Source organism: Macaca fascicularis, chromosome 7, assembly GCF_037993035.2.
Source record: "Macaca fascicularis isolate 582-1 chromosome 7, T2T-MFA8v1.1".
Taxonomy (NCBI): Eukaryota; Metazoa; Chordata; class Mammalia; order Primates; family Cercopithecidae; genus Macaca; species Macaca fascicularis.
In genome coordinates this window covers 32,419,089-32,435,390 of record NC_088381.1, presented here as the reverse complement: position 1 = coordinate 32,435,390, position 16,302 = coordinate 32,419,089, and the positions used below count along the sequence as shown (strand labels likewise).

The 16,302-nt window shown below is 37.6% G+C and overlaps 1 protein-coding gene across 1 annotated transcript in view; it reads left to right on the top strand.

Annotated features, from left to right (window-relative positions):
* The window catches only part of NEDD4 (NEDD4 E3 ubiquitin protein ligase), a 166,619-nt gene that overhangs the window by 13,854 nt on the left and 136,463 nt on the right, over positions 1–16,302 (top strand). The window contains exon 2 of the mRNA XM_005559626.5: positions 11,607–11,680. Coding sequence (XP_005559683.3) covers positions 11,607–11,680 — 74 coding nt within the window. The remainder of the gene's footprint in view (positions 1–11,606; positions 11,681–16,302) is intronic.

Genomic DNA, 16,302 nt, shown 5'->3' with positions numbered 1-16,302 from the left:
TCCAGTTTTGGAGATTCCTACCTATGTAATGTAGTCTGGTTACTTCCCAGTAAACTGGTATAGTGAGAATTTGACCATCAGGGCCAATGGAATATTTCAGTTGGCCTATTTATTCATTGACCTTCCAGAAAAAAAGGGTAATCTGTAAGTGTCTCTGATTTTTGGGAATCCTTCCCCTCTGAAAACTGAAATTTCAGCTTACATGTTTTCCTCTCTGGTTTTCAATTCCATCTTTATTTCTGATACCTGAGGATTTCCCTTCTTTCTTGCAAGATCAGCTATATATTTAATTTTATTTGGTGATGGAAGAAAGTTATTTTTTTCTAGCATCTCCAGTCAGAGTTTTTTTGTGTGTTGTGTTAATTTACCATATGGGTTTTGGAATTAGTTGAATATTTAATTTACAGTCATGCATTGCTTAACAACAGGGATACATTCTGAGAAATGTGTCATTAGGCAGTTTCATCATTGTGCAAATGTCATAGAGTGTAGTCATACAAACGTAGAAAGTATAGCCTACTACACACCTAGGCTGTGTGATATAGCCTATTCTTCCTAGTCTACAAACCTTTGCAGCATGGTAACTGTACTGAATACTGTATGTAGTAGTAATACAATGTAAATATTGTGTGCCTAAACATATCTAAACATAGAAAAGGTAAAGTAAAGTGGTATTTTATGGGACCACCATCATATATGCTGTCCATCATTGGCTGAAATATCATTCTGCAGCATGACTGTCTTATTTAGTGAGACCTCCTGGAACAGGGTTGTTTGTAAACCTTTAGAAGGAAGAAGGTTAAAATAAATAATCTATGATATGTATATTTTCTCCTACTCAGACCTCTTGTGAGAAAGACATACAAGCTACTACTTGCCAATGAAATAATTTTAGAATAGAATCAGTTAATTTGCTATCTCTTGTGCTATAATATTTCATATTTGTTAATCTTTCAAAATTTTACAAAATGCTTAAATTTTATGGGCTCGTAGTAGGTATATATGTTGATAGGGTACATGAAATATTTTGATACAGACATTCTATGTATAATAACCACATCAAGGTAAATGAGTTATCTATTACTTAAAGCATTCATCATTTCTTTGTGTTACAAACATTCTAATTATTCTCTGTTATTCTAAAATATACAACAAATTATTGCTGACTGTAGTCGCCCTATTGTGCTATCAAATACTAGCTCTTATTCATTGTATCTAATTATATTTTTGTACTCATTAACCATCCACTTCCCCCAGGTCCTACTACCCTTCTTACAAATGCATGAGAACATACAAAGTTTGTTTTTGTCTCCCTGGCTCATTTCACTTAATGTCTTCCAGTTCTGTGTTGTTGCAAATCATGGAATCTCATTCTTTTTTATGGCCGAATAGGACAGCAGTGAGTGTATGTACCACATTCTCTTTATCCTTTCCTCTGTTGATGAATACAGGCCGATTCCAGATCTGCTGCAATACACATGGGAGTGCAGACATCTCTTTGATGTACTGGTTTCATTTCCTTTGGGTATATAGCAGTGGGATTGCTGGACCATATGATAGTTCTATTTTTAGTGTTTTGAGGAAACACCATAGTGTTCTCCATAGTGGTTTTACTAATCTACATTCTCATCAACAGAGTATAAGGGTACCCCTTTTGCCACATTCTTGCCAGCACTTGTTATTGCTCATCTTTTGGATAAGAGCCATTTTAACTAGGGTAAGATGATATCTCATTGTAGTTTTGATTGGCACTTCCCTGATGATCAGCGATGTTGAACACCTTTTCAAATACTTGTTTTCCATTTGTATGTCTTCTTTTGAGAAATATCTATTCAGATCTTCTGCCCATTTTAAAATCAGATTATTGGAGTTTTTCCTATTGAGTTGTTTGAGCTTCATATATTTTCTGGTGATTAGTCTCTTGTTGGATAGTTTGCAAATATTTTCTCCCATTCTGTGGGTTGTTTCTTCACTTTGTTGATTGTTTCCTTTGCTCTACAGGAGCTTTTTAAGTTGATGTGATCCAATTTGTCCATTTATGCTTTGGTTGCCTGTGCTTTTGAGTATTACTCAAGAGATTTTTGCCTAGACCAGTGTTCTGGAGAGTTTCCTCAATGTTTTGATTTGATTTTTCTATATGACAAGAGATAGGGGTCTAGTTTGATTCTTCTACATAGGGATATCCAGTTGTCCCAGCACCATAATTTATTGAAGAGACTGTCCTTTCCCCGTTGTGTGTTCATGGCACCTTTGTCAAAAAGGAGTTCACTATAGATGTATAGATTTACTTCTGGGTTCTCTATTCTGTTCCATTGGTTTGTATGTCTGTTTTTATGCCAGTACCTTGTTGTGTTGGATACTATAACTCTGTAGTATAATTTGAAGTCCAGTAATTAATTTGACTCCATTTTGTTCTTTTTGCTCAGGATGACTTTGGCTATTCTGGATCTTTTGTGATTCCATATATTTTAGGATTTTTTTTTCCATTTCTGTGAAGTATGTCATTGGTATTGTGATAGGAATTGCATTTAATCTGTAGATTGCTTTGGGTAGTATGGACATTTTAACAATATTGATTGTTCCAATCCATGAACATGGAATATTTTTCCCCTTTTTTTTTTTTTGGTGTTGTCTTCTATTTCTTTCATCTGTGTTTTATAGTTTTCAATGTAGAGATTTCTCACTTCTTTGGTTAAGTTTATTCCTAGGTATTTAATTTTATTTATAGTGACTGTAAATGGGATTCCATTCTTGATTTCTTTTTCAGATTGTTCACTGTTGTCATATAAAAATGCTACTAATTTAATACCGTGTTTCTTAAATAAAAATAAATGCTACTGATTTTTCGTATATTGATTTTGTATCCTGCAACTTTACTGAATGTGTTTATCAGTTCTAATAGCTTTTGGGTGGAGTCTTTAGGTTTTCCAAATATAAGTTCATATCATCCTCAAATAAGAACAATTTGATGTCTTCCTAATTTAGCTTCCCTTTCTTTCTCTTATCTGATTTCTCTAGGACTTCCAGTACTATATTCAATAATAGTGGTAAAAGTGGGCGGCCGGGCACAGTGGCATACGCTTGTAATCCCAGCACTTTGGGAGGCCGAGGCGGGTGGATTGTCGGAGGTCAGGAGTTCGAGACCAGCCTGGCTAACATGGTGAAACCCTGACTCTACTAAAATTACAAAAATTACCCGGGTGTGGTGGCGCACACCTGTAGTCTCAGCTACTCGGGAGGCTGAGGAAGGAGAATTGCTTCAACCCTGGAGGCAGAGGTTGCAGTGAGCTGAGATCATGCCCCTGCACTGCAGCCTGGGTGACGGAGCAAGACTCTATCTCAAAAAAATAAAATAAAATAAAATAAGATAAAGTAGACATCCTTATCTTGTTCCAGATCATAGATGAAAGGCTTTCAGTTTCTCCCCATTTACCATGGCACTAGCTGTGGGTCTGTCATATATGGCTTTCATTGTGTTGAGCTGTGTTTCATCTGTGGTCAGGTTTTTGAAGTGTTTTTTTTTTTTTATCATTAAGGGATGTTGAAATTTATCAAATGCTTTTTCAGCATCAGTTAAAATGATCGTATGGGTTTTGTCCTCCATTCTGTTGATATGATGTTTCACTTTGATTTGTGTATGTTGAACCATTCTTTCATCCCTGATATGAATCCCACTTGGTCACGATGAATGATTTTTTTCAATGTATTGTCAAATTTGGTTTGCTAGTATTTTATTAAGGATTTCTGCATAAATGTTTATCAGAGATATTGGCCTGTAGTTTTCTTTTTTCAATGGATCTTTGGTTTTGATATCAGGGTATTATTGGCCTTATAGAATGGTTATGGAAAGTATTCCCTCCTCCTCTGTTTTTTGAAATAGTTTGAGTAGGATTGGTATTAATTCTTTAAATATTTGGTAGAATTTGGCAGTGAAGCCATCAGGTCCTAGGCTTCTCTTTTCTGGGAGACTTTACTACAGCTTCAACCTCGTTATTTGTTATTGGTCTTTTTATGTTTTGGATTTCTTCATGGTTCATTCTTGGAAGGTTGTATGTGTATAGAAATTTATCCATTTCCTTTAGGTTTTCCAATTTATTGGCATATAGTTGTTCGCAGTACTCTCTAATGATTCTTTGAATTTCTGTGGTATCCGTTATAATGTCTCCTTTTTCATCTGTGATTTTATTTATTTGGGCCTTCTTTCCTTAGTCTAGTTAAAGTTTTGTCTATTTTGTTTATCTTTTCAAAACACCAGCATTTCATTTTTGTTGATCCTTTGTATTATTTTCTTTGTTTCAATTTCATTTATTTCTGCTCTGATCTTTATTATTTCTTCTACTAATTTTGGAGTTGGTTTGCTCTTGCTTTTCTAGTTCTTTAAGATGCATTGCTAGGTTATTTTTTTTTAAAGTTTTTCTACCTTTTCATGTAGGTACTTAAAGCTATAAGCTTCTCTTTTAGTACTGCTTTTGCTGTATTCCATAAGTTTGCTATGTTATGTTTCCATTATTATTTGTTTCAAGAAATTATTTAATATCCTCCTTAATTTTTTCATTGATCCACTGATCATTCAGGAGCATACTGTTTAATTTCCATTTGTTTGTATTATTTCCAAGTTCCTCTTGTTATTGATTTCTAGTTTTATTCCATTGTAGTCAGAGAAGATACTTTTAAGATTTTAATTTAAAATTTTTTTTTTCTTTTTCAAGACAGGGCTACTCTGTTGAACAGGCTGGACTGCAGTGGCACAGTCATGGCTCCCTGCAGCCTCAACTCTTGGGCTCAAGTGATCCTCCCACCTCAGCCCCCTGATGAGCTGGGAGTACCACTCTGCCTGTTTTTTTTGTTTGTTTGATTTTAAGAGATAGGGTCTGACTATGTTGCCCAGGCTGGTTTCAAACTCCTGGGCCCAAGAAGTCTGCCCATCTCGGCATCCCAAAGCGTTGGAATTACAGGAATGAACCATTGTGCCTAGCTGAGTTTTTAAAGACTTGTTTTGTGGCTAACATATGGTTTATCCTTGAGAATGATCCGTATGCCAAGGAGAAGAATATGTATTATGCAGCCATTGGATGAAATGTTCTGTAAATATCTATTAGGTCCATTTGGTTTACAGTGCAGATTAAGTCCAGCGTTTCTTTGTTGATTGTCTGTCTGAATGATCTATCCAGTGCCGAAAGTGGGATGTTGAAATTTCCAACTATTACTATATTGAAATCTAGCTCATTCTTTGACTTTAACAATATTTGCTTTATATAACTGGGTATTTCAGTGTTGGATGCATATGTATTTATAATTGTTATATCTTCTGGCTGAAATGATCCCTTTATCATTGTGTAATAACCTTTTTTGTCTCTCTTTTTTAGTTTTTATATTGAAATCTATTTGATCTGATACAGCTATTCCTGCCCTTTTTGGTTTTCATTGGCATGGAATATTTTCTCTGTCCCTTTATTTTCAGCCTATGTGTGTCTTTATAGGTGAAGTCTGTTTCTTGTATGCAACAGATTGTTGGGTACTGTTTTTTTAATCCATTCAACCACTCTATAATTTTGATTGGAGAGTTTAGTTCACTTACATTCATTGTTATTATTGATAAGTAAGGACTTCTGCCATTTTTAATTTGTTTTCTGGTTGTTTTGTGGTCCTTTTTGTGAAAGTGTTTTCTTTAGTGGTATGCTTTAAATTCTTGGTTTATCTATTTTATATGTCAGTTGTAGGTTTTTTAACTTGATGTTACATGAGGGTTGCAGTTAACATATTACAATGCATTATTTTAAACTGATGACAATTTGATTGCAAAAACAAACAGGAAAAGAGAAAACTGATAAAAACTCTACACTTTATCCCCCGTGCTATTTAACTTTTTCTTGTTTCTATTTGTATCTTCTTATATTGTCTGTGTCTTTAAAAATTGTTGTAGTTATTATTTTTGATAGATTCATCTTTTAATCTTTCTGCTCAAGATATGAGTAGTTTATATATCACAATTACAGTGTTACAATATTCTGTATTTGTCTGTGTACTTACTGTTACCTGTGAACTTTGCACCTTCAGATGATTTCTTACTGCTTATTAACATCCCTTTCTTTCAGACTGTAGGACACCCTTATAGCGTTTCTTGAAGGATAGGTCTTTATGTTGATTAAATCCCTCAGCTTTTGTTTGTCCAGGAAAGTATTTCTCCTTTGTGTTTGAAGGGTATTTTCACCGGATATACTATTCTAGAATAAAAATTTTTTCCTTCAGCACTTTAAATAAATCATGCCACTGTCTCCTGGCCTATTAGGTGACCACTCAGAAACCTGCTGCCAGACGTATTGGAGCTCCTTTGTTTTTTGTTTGGTTTATTTTTTTATTTTCTCTTGCTGCTTCTAAGATCCATTCTTCATCTCTGGCCTTTGGGAGTTTGGTTCCTAAATATCTTAAGGTAGTCTTCTTTGGGTTAAATCTGCTTGATATTCAATAACCTTCCTGTGCCTGAATATTGATATCTTTCTCTAGGCTTAGAAAGTTCTCTGTTATTATTTCTCTGAATAAACTTTCTACCCCAGTCTCTCTTGCTACCTCCTCTTTAAAGCTAATAACTCTTTTTTTCTTTTTTTGAGACAGAGTCTCACCCTGTTGCCCAGGCTGGAGTGCAGTGGCGCGATCTCCGCTGACCACAGCCTCTGCCTCCCAGATTCAAGCATTTCTCCTGCCTCAGCCTCCTGAGTAGCTGGGATTACAGGTGCGCGCTGCCACGCCTGGCTAATTTTTGTGTTTTTAGTGGAGACGGGGTTTCACCATGTTGCCCAGACTAGTCTCAAACTCCTGACCTCAAGAGATCCACTCGCCTCGGCCTCCCAAAGTACTGGGATTACAGGCATGAGCCACAATGCCGGGCCCAGTAACTCTTAACTTTGCCCTTTTGGGGTTATTTTGTAGATCCTGTAGGCATGCTTTGTTACTTTTATTCTTTATTTTTACTCCTCCGACTGTGTATTTTCAAATAACCTGTCTTCAAGCTCACTAATTCTTTCTTCTGTGTGATCAGTTCTGTCACTGAGAGATTCTGATGCATTCTTCAGTTTGCCAATTAATTTTTTCAGCTCCAGAATTCTGCTTGATTCTTTATAAGAATCAAAGAGGTTTTTAATCTCTGTTAAATTTATCTGATAGGATCCTGAGATCCTTCTTTTTGTTTTCTTGTATTTCATTGAACTTCCTCAAAACTGCTATTTTGATTTATCTTAGAGTTCACATATCTCTGTCCCTCTGGAATTGGTCACTAGTGCCCTATTTAGTTTGTTTGGTGAGATCGTGTTATCCTGGATGATGTTGATGCTTGTGGATGTTCATTAATGTCTGAACATTAAAGAGTTAGGTATTTATGCTAATCTTCACAGTCTGGGCTGGTTTGTACTCATCTTTCTTGAGAAGGCTTTTCAAGTATTCAAAGGGAATTGAATCTTGTGATCTAAGTCTTTGGTCACTGAAGCCATATGTGAGCATATTAGGGGGTACCCCAAGCCCAGTAGTGATGTGACTCTTGTAGTCTCATAGAGGCATCAACTTGCTGGTCTTGGTTAGATCTGGGAGAATTCCCTGTATTACCAGGCAGAGACTCTTGTTCTCCTCTCTTACTTTCCCCCAGCCAGTTGGACTCACTCTCTCTCTCTCTCTCTCTCTCTCTCTCTCTCTCTCTCTCTCTCTCTGTTCTGAGCTGCCTGGAGTTGGCAGAAGGGTGACACAATCCTGTGGCCACCGTCACTGGGACTGTGTTGGGTCACACCTGAAGCAAACACAGTACCGGATTTTGCCTAAGGCTTGTGGTGACTATTTCCTGGCTACCACTTGTGTTTATTTAAGACCCAAGGGCTCTTCGGTCAGCAGGAGATGAATTTGCCAGGGCTAGGTCTTTCTCTTCAGTGCAGTAGGTTCCCTTCTGGCCCACGGTGGGTCTAGACATGCTGTCTAGGAGTTTGGGCCTGGGATTAGAGACTTTAGGAATCTGCTTGGTGCTTTATTTCACTGGGGCTGTCATGGTACCCAGGTTGCAAGACAAAGTCCTTTTTATTCTTCCCTTTGATTTTCTCAAGCAGACAGAGTCTCTGCCCATGGTCACCACTGCCCCAGACCTGTGGCTACTACAGTCTCTTTAATCAGTAGATGGTGAGTTCTGCCAGGCCTGGGTCTCTCCCTTTAGGGCAGTGGGTTTCCTTGTGGCCCAGAGTGGGTCTGAGGGCAGGAATCAGTGACTTGAGGAATCTGATTGGTGCTTTATTTTACTGTGACTGAGCTGGTACCCAAGTTGCAAGACAATTTTTTTTTTACTTTTCCCTCTCCTTTCCTTAAGCAGGAGTCTTTCCCTGTGGCCGCCACAGCTGGGCATGTGTTGGATCACACCCGAAGTCAGCATAATACTGAGTCTTGCCCAAGGCCTGTGGCAACGGCTGCCTGGCTACCCCTGATGTTTATTCAAGGCCCAAGAGCTCTTTAGTCAGCAGGTAGTGAAATCTGGCAGGACTGGGTCCTGTCCTTCGGGGTGGCACTTTCCCTTCTGGCCCAGGATGGGTCTAGAAATGTCTGGGAGTTATGACTTAGAATGGGGGCTTCAGGACTCTGGTTGCTGCTTTATTTTATTGTGGCTGTGCTGGTATCCAAGTTGGAGAATATAGTCTCCTCTACCCTTATCTCTCCTCCTGGAGCTATGAACTGTGCTGTCTGAAGTTGGAGGAGGGGTGACACAATCACACCCTTGGCCGCCTTGTCTGGTGTCTCACTGGTTCGTGTGCATCCCAAGTCTGCTGACTCCAAGCCCAGCACAGTACCAGGACTTGCTCAGGGACTGCAGTCCTTGTGGTCTAGACTGCCTTTTAAGTTTATTTAGGATCTCGGAGTGCTTTAGCCTACAGGGGCAAGGCTTGCCCAAACTTAGCTGTTGCTGGGATGGATGATTCCCCTCTGGCTGAGGTTGTTCTAAATACTCCCTCCATGGGTGCCAGCTGACTTCTGCCCTGTTTTGCCTTCCATTGCGACAGGGCAGCACTGAGTTCCAATGCAAAGTCCTACAGTCACTTTGCTCTTCCTCTTGCAAAGGCATAGATTCTCTCTCAGCCACCACACTGCACTGCCAGGGGATGTAGGAGGGGTGGTGTAAGCAATTCAAGACTGTCTTTCCTACCCTCTTCAGTGCCTCTTTCCTTCATACGATGTTAAAACTAGGTACTGTGATTAGTCACCTGATTTTTGGTTCTTATGCAGGTGCTTTCTTGTTTGAATAATTGTTTAATTTGATGTTCCTTGGTGGGGACTGTCACTGGAGAGTTCTAATGAGCCATCTTGCTCTGTCTCCTCCTCCATATTTGTTGATCTTAAAAAGTGCTCCTGTAAATACTGTTGTACTTAAGTCCTTGTGTACATAGATGTACATTTATCTAGGGAAGCATCTAGAAATAGAGTTCCTGGGTTTTTGTTTTAGAACTTTAGTAAGCAGGTCAAGCATCTCTTTAGAATGATCCATCAATTTACACTCCCACCAACAGTGCATTAGAGTTCTTTCTGCTGACTGGTGAGATTATCTTTTCATGTATTTATCTTAGCCATTCTATATGGTATCTTGTATTAGGTTAATTATATTTTACATATTGATTTTTAGGAATTATTCACATACTCTGGATAATTATCATTTGTCTCAATGATGTATATTTTAGATACTTCTATAGATATTTTAGATATGCCTACAGGAAGAAGTATCTAAAATATCCCCTTTTTTTTCGTTTTGCACATGATATTTTTTCTCATACTAAAGGTATATAATTTTATTATTGTGGAATTGAATAATTTTTGCCATTAGGGTTGTATTTTTAAAATATTTCCAGATGCTATAAACTATTGCAAAATTTTAAATTAACTTTAAAAAAATTTTTATTTTCACTTTTAGACTTTATCTGGAATTTGGTTTTATATATTAGTACAAGATAGTGATTGAATGTTATTGTTTACTTCTTTACTCATTTTTACTCCTCTCTATGAATTTTGGAATTATTTGTAAAGATCCATGAAAAAATTTGAAGGGAGAGTGGGAATTGTATTAAATTTATAGACTACTTTGGAGAAAAAAGATAATATTAAATATTTTCACACATAAACATAGTGGATTTCTCCATTTATTGAAGTCTTTTTTATGTTCTTCGATGTTTTATACATTTTTAAAATAAGGTCTTGCTCTGTTACCCAGACTGGAGTGCAGTGGTGTTCATAGCTCACTGTAATCTCAAATTCAGGCAATCCTCCTGCCTCAACCTCCCTAGTAGCTGGGATTACAGACACAAGTTATCATGCCTGGCTTATGTTTTGGAGGGATGGGGTCTTGTTATATTGCCTAGGCTGGTCTTGAACTCCTGGGCTTAAACAATTCTCTCATGTTGGCCTCCCAAAGTGCTGTGATTATAGGTGTGTGCCAGCGTAACTGGCAATATTTTATAATGTTATCTATGAAGGTTTTTTTATATTTCTTATTAATTTTATTTCTGTTCTAACAGTTTTGTAACTTGTGAATTAAAAAAATGCATGTTTTATATTTTCTTAACTTTTTATTTTGAATAATTTCAAACCTACAAAACAGTTAAAAGAGTAGTATAAGTAGTACAGTATACACCTGTATACCCAAGAACTAGATCCACAAATTGGTAACATTTTGCTCATTCCTTTTTATTTGTATACACACACATACGCACACACAGCATAGTTATGTTAAATTTTTTATTTGCTAAGTTATTTGAAAGTAAGTTGCAAGATTTATGATACTGTATCCCTAAACACTTCACTATGTGTCTCTTAAATCTAAGACACTCTTTATAAAACCTCCATGCCATCATATCAAAGATATTTAATATTCGATACTTTACAGTACCCACACATTATTATATACTCTGTTGTCTGTTGAATGGGATTTTAAAAATAACCTTTTCTAAGTAGTTACTACAAATGATTATGGGCTGGGTACAGTGTCTCACACCTGTAATCCCAACATTTTAGGAGGCTGAGGCAGGCAGATCACCTGAGGTCAGGAGTTCAAGACCAGAGCAGCCAATGGTAAAACCTTGTCTCTACTAAAAGTAGAAAAATTATCTGGGCATGGTGGCGCATACCTATAATCTCAGCTACTCAGAAGGTTGAGGCATGAGAATTGCTTGAACCCGAGAGGCGGAGATTGCAGTGAGCCAGGATCACACCACTGCACTCCAGGCTGGGTAATAGAGTGAGACTCTGTCTCAAAAAAACCCCAAAAGCCAAATGGTTATGAACTTTCGATTTTGTGTATGTATATAGCAATAATTAGAAATTCATATTAGTTGCAATACTTTGGCTTTAGATTTTCTTGAGTGCAGTAATAAATTCTTATTCAATGTAATAAGTTGACTCAAATTTTTGCTTATCTTTGTAAATAATCAGGTCATCTACAAATAATTTTCTTTTTTTCCTATGTAACTTTTAGTAAAACTATTGAAAAATTCTTCAATTAATTTTAATATCCTAATTATTGATATATATTTTTAAAATATTGTATCTTAGTTAACTTATAAGTGCATGAAAATGAAATCTAAATTTCTGTATTTTAGGAAAATTCACGAATCGTGAGAGTAAAAGTTATAGCTGGAATAGGCCTTGCCAAGAAGGATATATTGGGAGCTAGGTAAGTATATCAATTTGGATTATAATTTTAAAACTTTGTATTTGTTAATTTTTTCCAAACTTTGGTTAAATTAAAAATCAAATAGTATTAGTAAATTGTTGTGGAAAGGATAATAATAATATTACCAGTTGGTGGTTTACTAAATCTCTTGGTGTCTGAATTACAAAATTTGTGAAATTAGGCAGAAGTACAAATGATAGCAGTAGTCACAAGATACATTATTGAACTCTGGTTCTGGAAATTTGTAAAATTCTAACAGACTAATCCTTTAGCAGGTAACAACCATAAACTCTGGACTTAATACAAAAAGCAGCAACTTGAAGGCAGTGGAGAGTGAACAGAGCAGGCAGATTCTGGTGGGGAGTTCATGTTTGGAAGAAGGGAATTGTACTGAGTGAGTTCCTGATACTATGAGTTGGTCTGAGGGCAGGTAGAATCAGAACCTGGAAAAATTGTAGTCTTCATGGCCCAGGAAAGTAGCAGAATCCAAACTTTGGTTCAATTAAAAATCAAATCAGGCTGGGCATGGTGGCTCACGCCTGTAATCCTAGCACTTTGGGAGGCTGAGGCAGGCGGATCAGTCGAGGGTCAGGAGTTTGAGACCAGCCTGACCAACATGGTGAAACCCCGTCTGTACTAAAAATAAAAAAATTATCCAGAAATCGCTTGAACCCAGGAGGTGGAGGTTGCAGTGAGCCGAGATTGTGCCACTGCACTCCAGCCTGGGCAACAGAGTGTGCCTCTGTCTCAAAAACAAAAATATATACGTACGTACGCACATACATACATACATACATACGTATGTACCAAATAGTATTAGTAAGTTGTTGTGGGAAGTAGAATAATATTTCCAATTGTTGATTTACTGAATCTCTGAATCTGAAGAAAACATGGCAATGGTAAGGATTCTGGAAAGGAGAGAGCTGAAGAGCTCAGCAACTCAACTGAAGACAAAAGATCTGAAGAGAAATCAGAGTTACTGCCTAAGAAACGGGGTTTGGGAGACTGAGGCAGACAGATTGCTTGAACTCAGGAGTTTGAGACCAACCTGGGAAATATGGTGAAACTCCATCTCTACAAAAAATACAAAAAATCACCTGGGCATGCTGGCACATGCCTATACTCCTGGCTACATGGGGGACTGAGTCAGGAGCATTGCTTGAGCCTGGGTGATTGAGTCTGCAGTGAGCCAAGATTGTGCCATCGCACTCCAGCCTGGGTGACAAAGTGAGGCCGTGTCTCAAAAAACAAACAAAAACAGGATTTGTGGCTCTTGTCGGAACAAGATGATTAATTGCATGATAGTCTTAATCTGTTTAGGGTTGCTATAACAGAATTCCTAAGACCGTGTATTTTGTAAAGAAAAGTGGTTGATTTGGTATGTGGAAAGTTCAAGACTGGGCCTTTGCATCTAGTGAGGGCCTCAGATTGCTTCAAGTCATGACAAAAAGGGGAGGGAGACCTAGCATAGGCAAAGAAATCACATGGCAAGAGAGGAAGCAAGAGGGAGGTGTGCCAGCCTCTTTTTGACAAATAGAGAGGAACAAATAGAATGAGAACTCACTCACTCCCGAGGGAGGACATTAATCTATTCAGGAGGGATTTGCTCCCATGACCCAAATACCTCCAACTGAGACCCATCTTTCAATATTCCCACATTGGAAATCAAATTTCAACATGCAGTTTGGAGGGTACAAATATCCAAACCATAGAATGATAAGCAGAGACACACACACACACACACACACACACAGCAGCAGCAAAATTCAGTCTCCAAAACTTAACATTTATAATATATGTCGGCCGGGCACAGTGGCTCACACCTGTAATCCCAGCACTTTGGGAGGCTGAGGCGGGCGGATCACGAGGTCAGGAGATCGAGACCATCCTGGCTAACACGGTGAAACCCCGTCTCTACTAAAAATACAAAAAATTAGCCGGGCGAGGTGGCAGGCACCTGTAGTCCCAGCTACTCAGGAGGCTGAGGCAGGAGAATGGCTTGCAGTGAGCCAAGATCGCGCCACAGCACTCCAGCCTGGGCAACAGCGAGACTCCGTCTCAAAAAACAAAAAAAAAAAAACAAAAAAAAAAACCCCCAAAAAAACCATTTATAATATGTGTCCAGAATATAATGCAAAATTACTTATCTAAAAGAACCAGGAAAATGGAAGGCATTGTCAGTAGAGAAAATATGCCCACAATAAATTTTAAAAATATGAAATGAAATGGAAATCATAAACAAAAGAAAATTCCAAGAGTGAAAAAACAGCATTTGAAATTAAAATTGTTGGGTAGATTTATCAGCCAAATGGAGAAGAGGAAAGATGAACTGAACTTAAAGATAGATCAGTAGAACTCGTTACCCAGTTGGAGGATGAGAGAGACAAGAGAGACAAACATTGGAGGTAAAAACAAAAAACAAAAAAACACAGCCTTGGGGATTTGTTAGATAATATATAAAAGTCTAACGTGGATATCGTTATATAATATCTTACAGTCTAACACAGAAAGGGGAGGGGAATGAAGAAGGCAAAATATTTTTTGGAGAAATATTGGCCACGTTTGTTTTTCCAAATTTGATTAAATTCATATAGTATTGAAAAACGCCAAGCAGGATAATAAACACTAAGAACACAATGAGGTGCGTAATAGTCAAACTGTTGAAAGCCAGGTATAAAGAGAAAAATCTTGACAAAAAGAGAAAAATATGACCCTTTATATATGGGGGAACTACAAGTCAATTAATTACTGACTTCCTACCCAAAACGATAGAGACCAGGAGAAAATGGAACAATAAAATAACAACCATCAATCCATAATTTTATATTCAGTGAAAATATCCTTTAAGGAAGATGAGAAAATAACATTTTCCGAAAAAAAGACAACTAGAGAATTCATCACTGGCAGACCTGCCCTGTAAGATATCTTAAAGAAAGTCCTTTCCGCTGAAGAAAATTGAAACCAGATAGACACTCAGGTCCTCAGAAAGGAATAAAGAGCATCAAAAATAGTAAATATCTGAGAATATACAAAACATGTTTTCCTTTTATCATCATATCTTTTTAAAATAAAACATATGCCTATTGAAATCACAACATAAAACATTGTTTTGTAGGATTTATATTGCTGATGGAATACATATAACAACTGTGTCATAAAGGATGGAGCAGGTGTAAATTATGGACCTATGTGGTAGAATGGTATAATACTAAGTATAAGTTGAATAAAAGATTAATGATGTGTAGTGTAATATCCAGAGAAACCAATAAAAAATAGTGCAAAAAATTATAGATAAAAAACAGTAGAAGTTTTAAAATGAAGTTGTTGAAAAACTAAATAAACAAAAAGCCAGGAACTTAAGCCGAGGGGTTCAAGACCAGCCTGGGCAACAAAGTGGGACCCTGTCACTACAGAAAGTCAAAAAATTAGCCAGGTGTGTTTGTATGCACCTGTGGTCCCAGCTACAAAGGAGGCTGAGGTTGGAGGATCACTGGAGCCCAGGAGGTCAAGGCTCCAATGAGCCGTAATTTTTTGCCACTGTACTCCAGCCTAGGTAACAGAGTAAGCCCCTGTCTCCAAAAAAAAGAAAAAAAAAAATGCCAGAAAAGGAGAAACAAATGATCAAAAAAAGTAAACGAGGCCAGTTGTAGTAGCTCACACCTGTAATCCTAGCACTTTGGGAGGCTGAGGCGGGTGGATCACCTGAGGACAGGAGTTTGAGATCAGCCTGGCCAACATGGTGAAATCCCATCTATACTAAGATACAAAATTAGCTGGGTGTGGTGGCCCATTCCTGTAATCTGAGCTACTGAGGAGGCTGAGGCAGGAGAATCAGTGGAAGCCAGGAGGCGGAGGTTGCAATGAGCCAAGATCACACCATTGCACTCCAGCCTGGGCAAAATAACTAAACCATTAAAAAAAAAAAAAAAAGTCAGAAAAGGAGGAACAAATGATCAAAAAAAGTAAAAGGGGCCGGGTGCAGTGGCTCACGTTTGTAATCCCAACACTTTGGGAGGCTAAGGCAGGTGGATCACCTGAGGTCAGGAGTTCGAGAGTAGCCTGGGCAACATGGTGAAACCCTGTCTCTACTAAAAATACAAAAATTAGCTGGGTGTGGTGGCGGGCATCTTAATCCCAGCCACTCAGGAGGCTGAGGCAGGAGAATTGCTTGAACCCGGGAGGTGGAGGTTGCAGTGAACCAAGATTATGCCACTGCACTTCAGCCTAGGTGACAAGTGAAACTCCATCTCAAAAACAAAAAAACAATGTAAAGGGCAGGAACAATGGAAAACAAACAATAAACCTGGTAGACCTAAATCCAATCATATCAATAATTACATGGAACATTAATGGATTAAAATAAATATGAGACAGAGGTTGTTAGGATAAATTAAAAAACAAGACCCAACTATATACTGTCTTATGAGATGCACTTAAAATATAAAGACATAGCTAAGTTGAAAGAAAGTGGAAGCAAAAATATATGCCATGCAATAAGCATAAAAAGACTGAAGTGAATATATTAGTATCTGGTAGAATAGATTTAAACACAAACATTTTCAAACATTTCGTGATGATAAAGAATAAAGTCAATCAAGAATATATAACAATCATAAATGTAT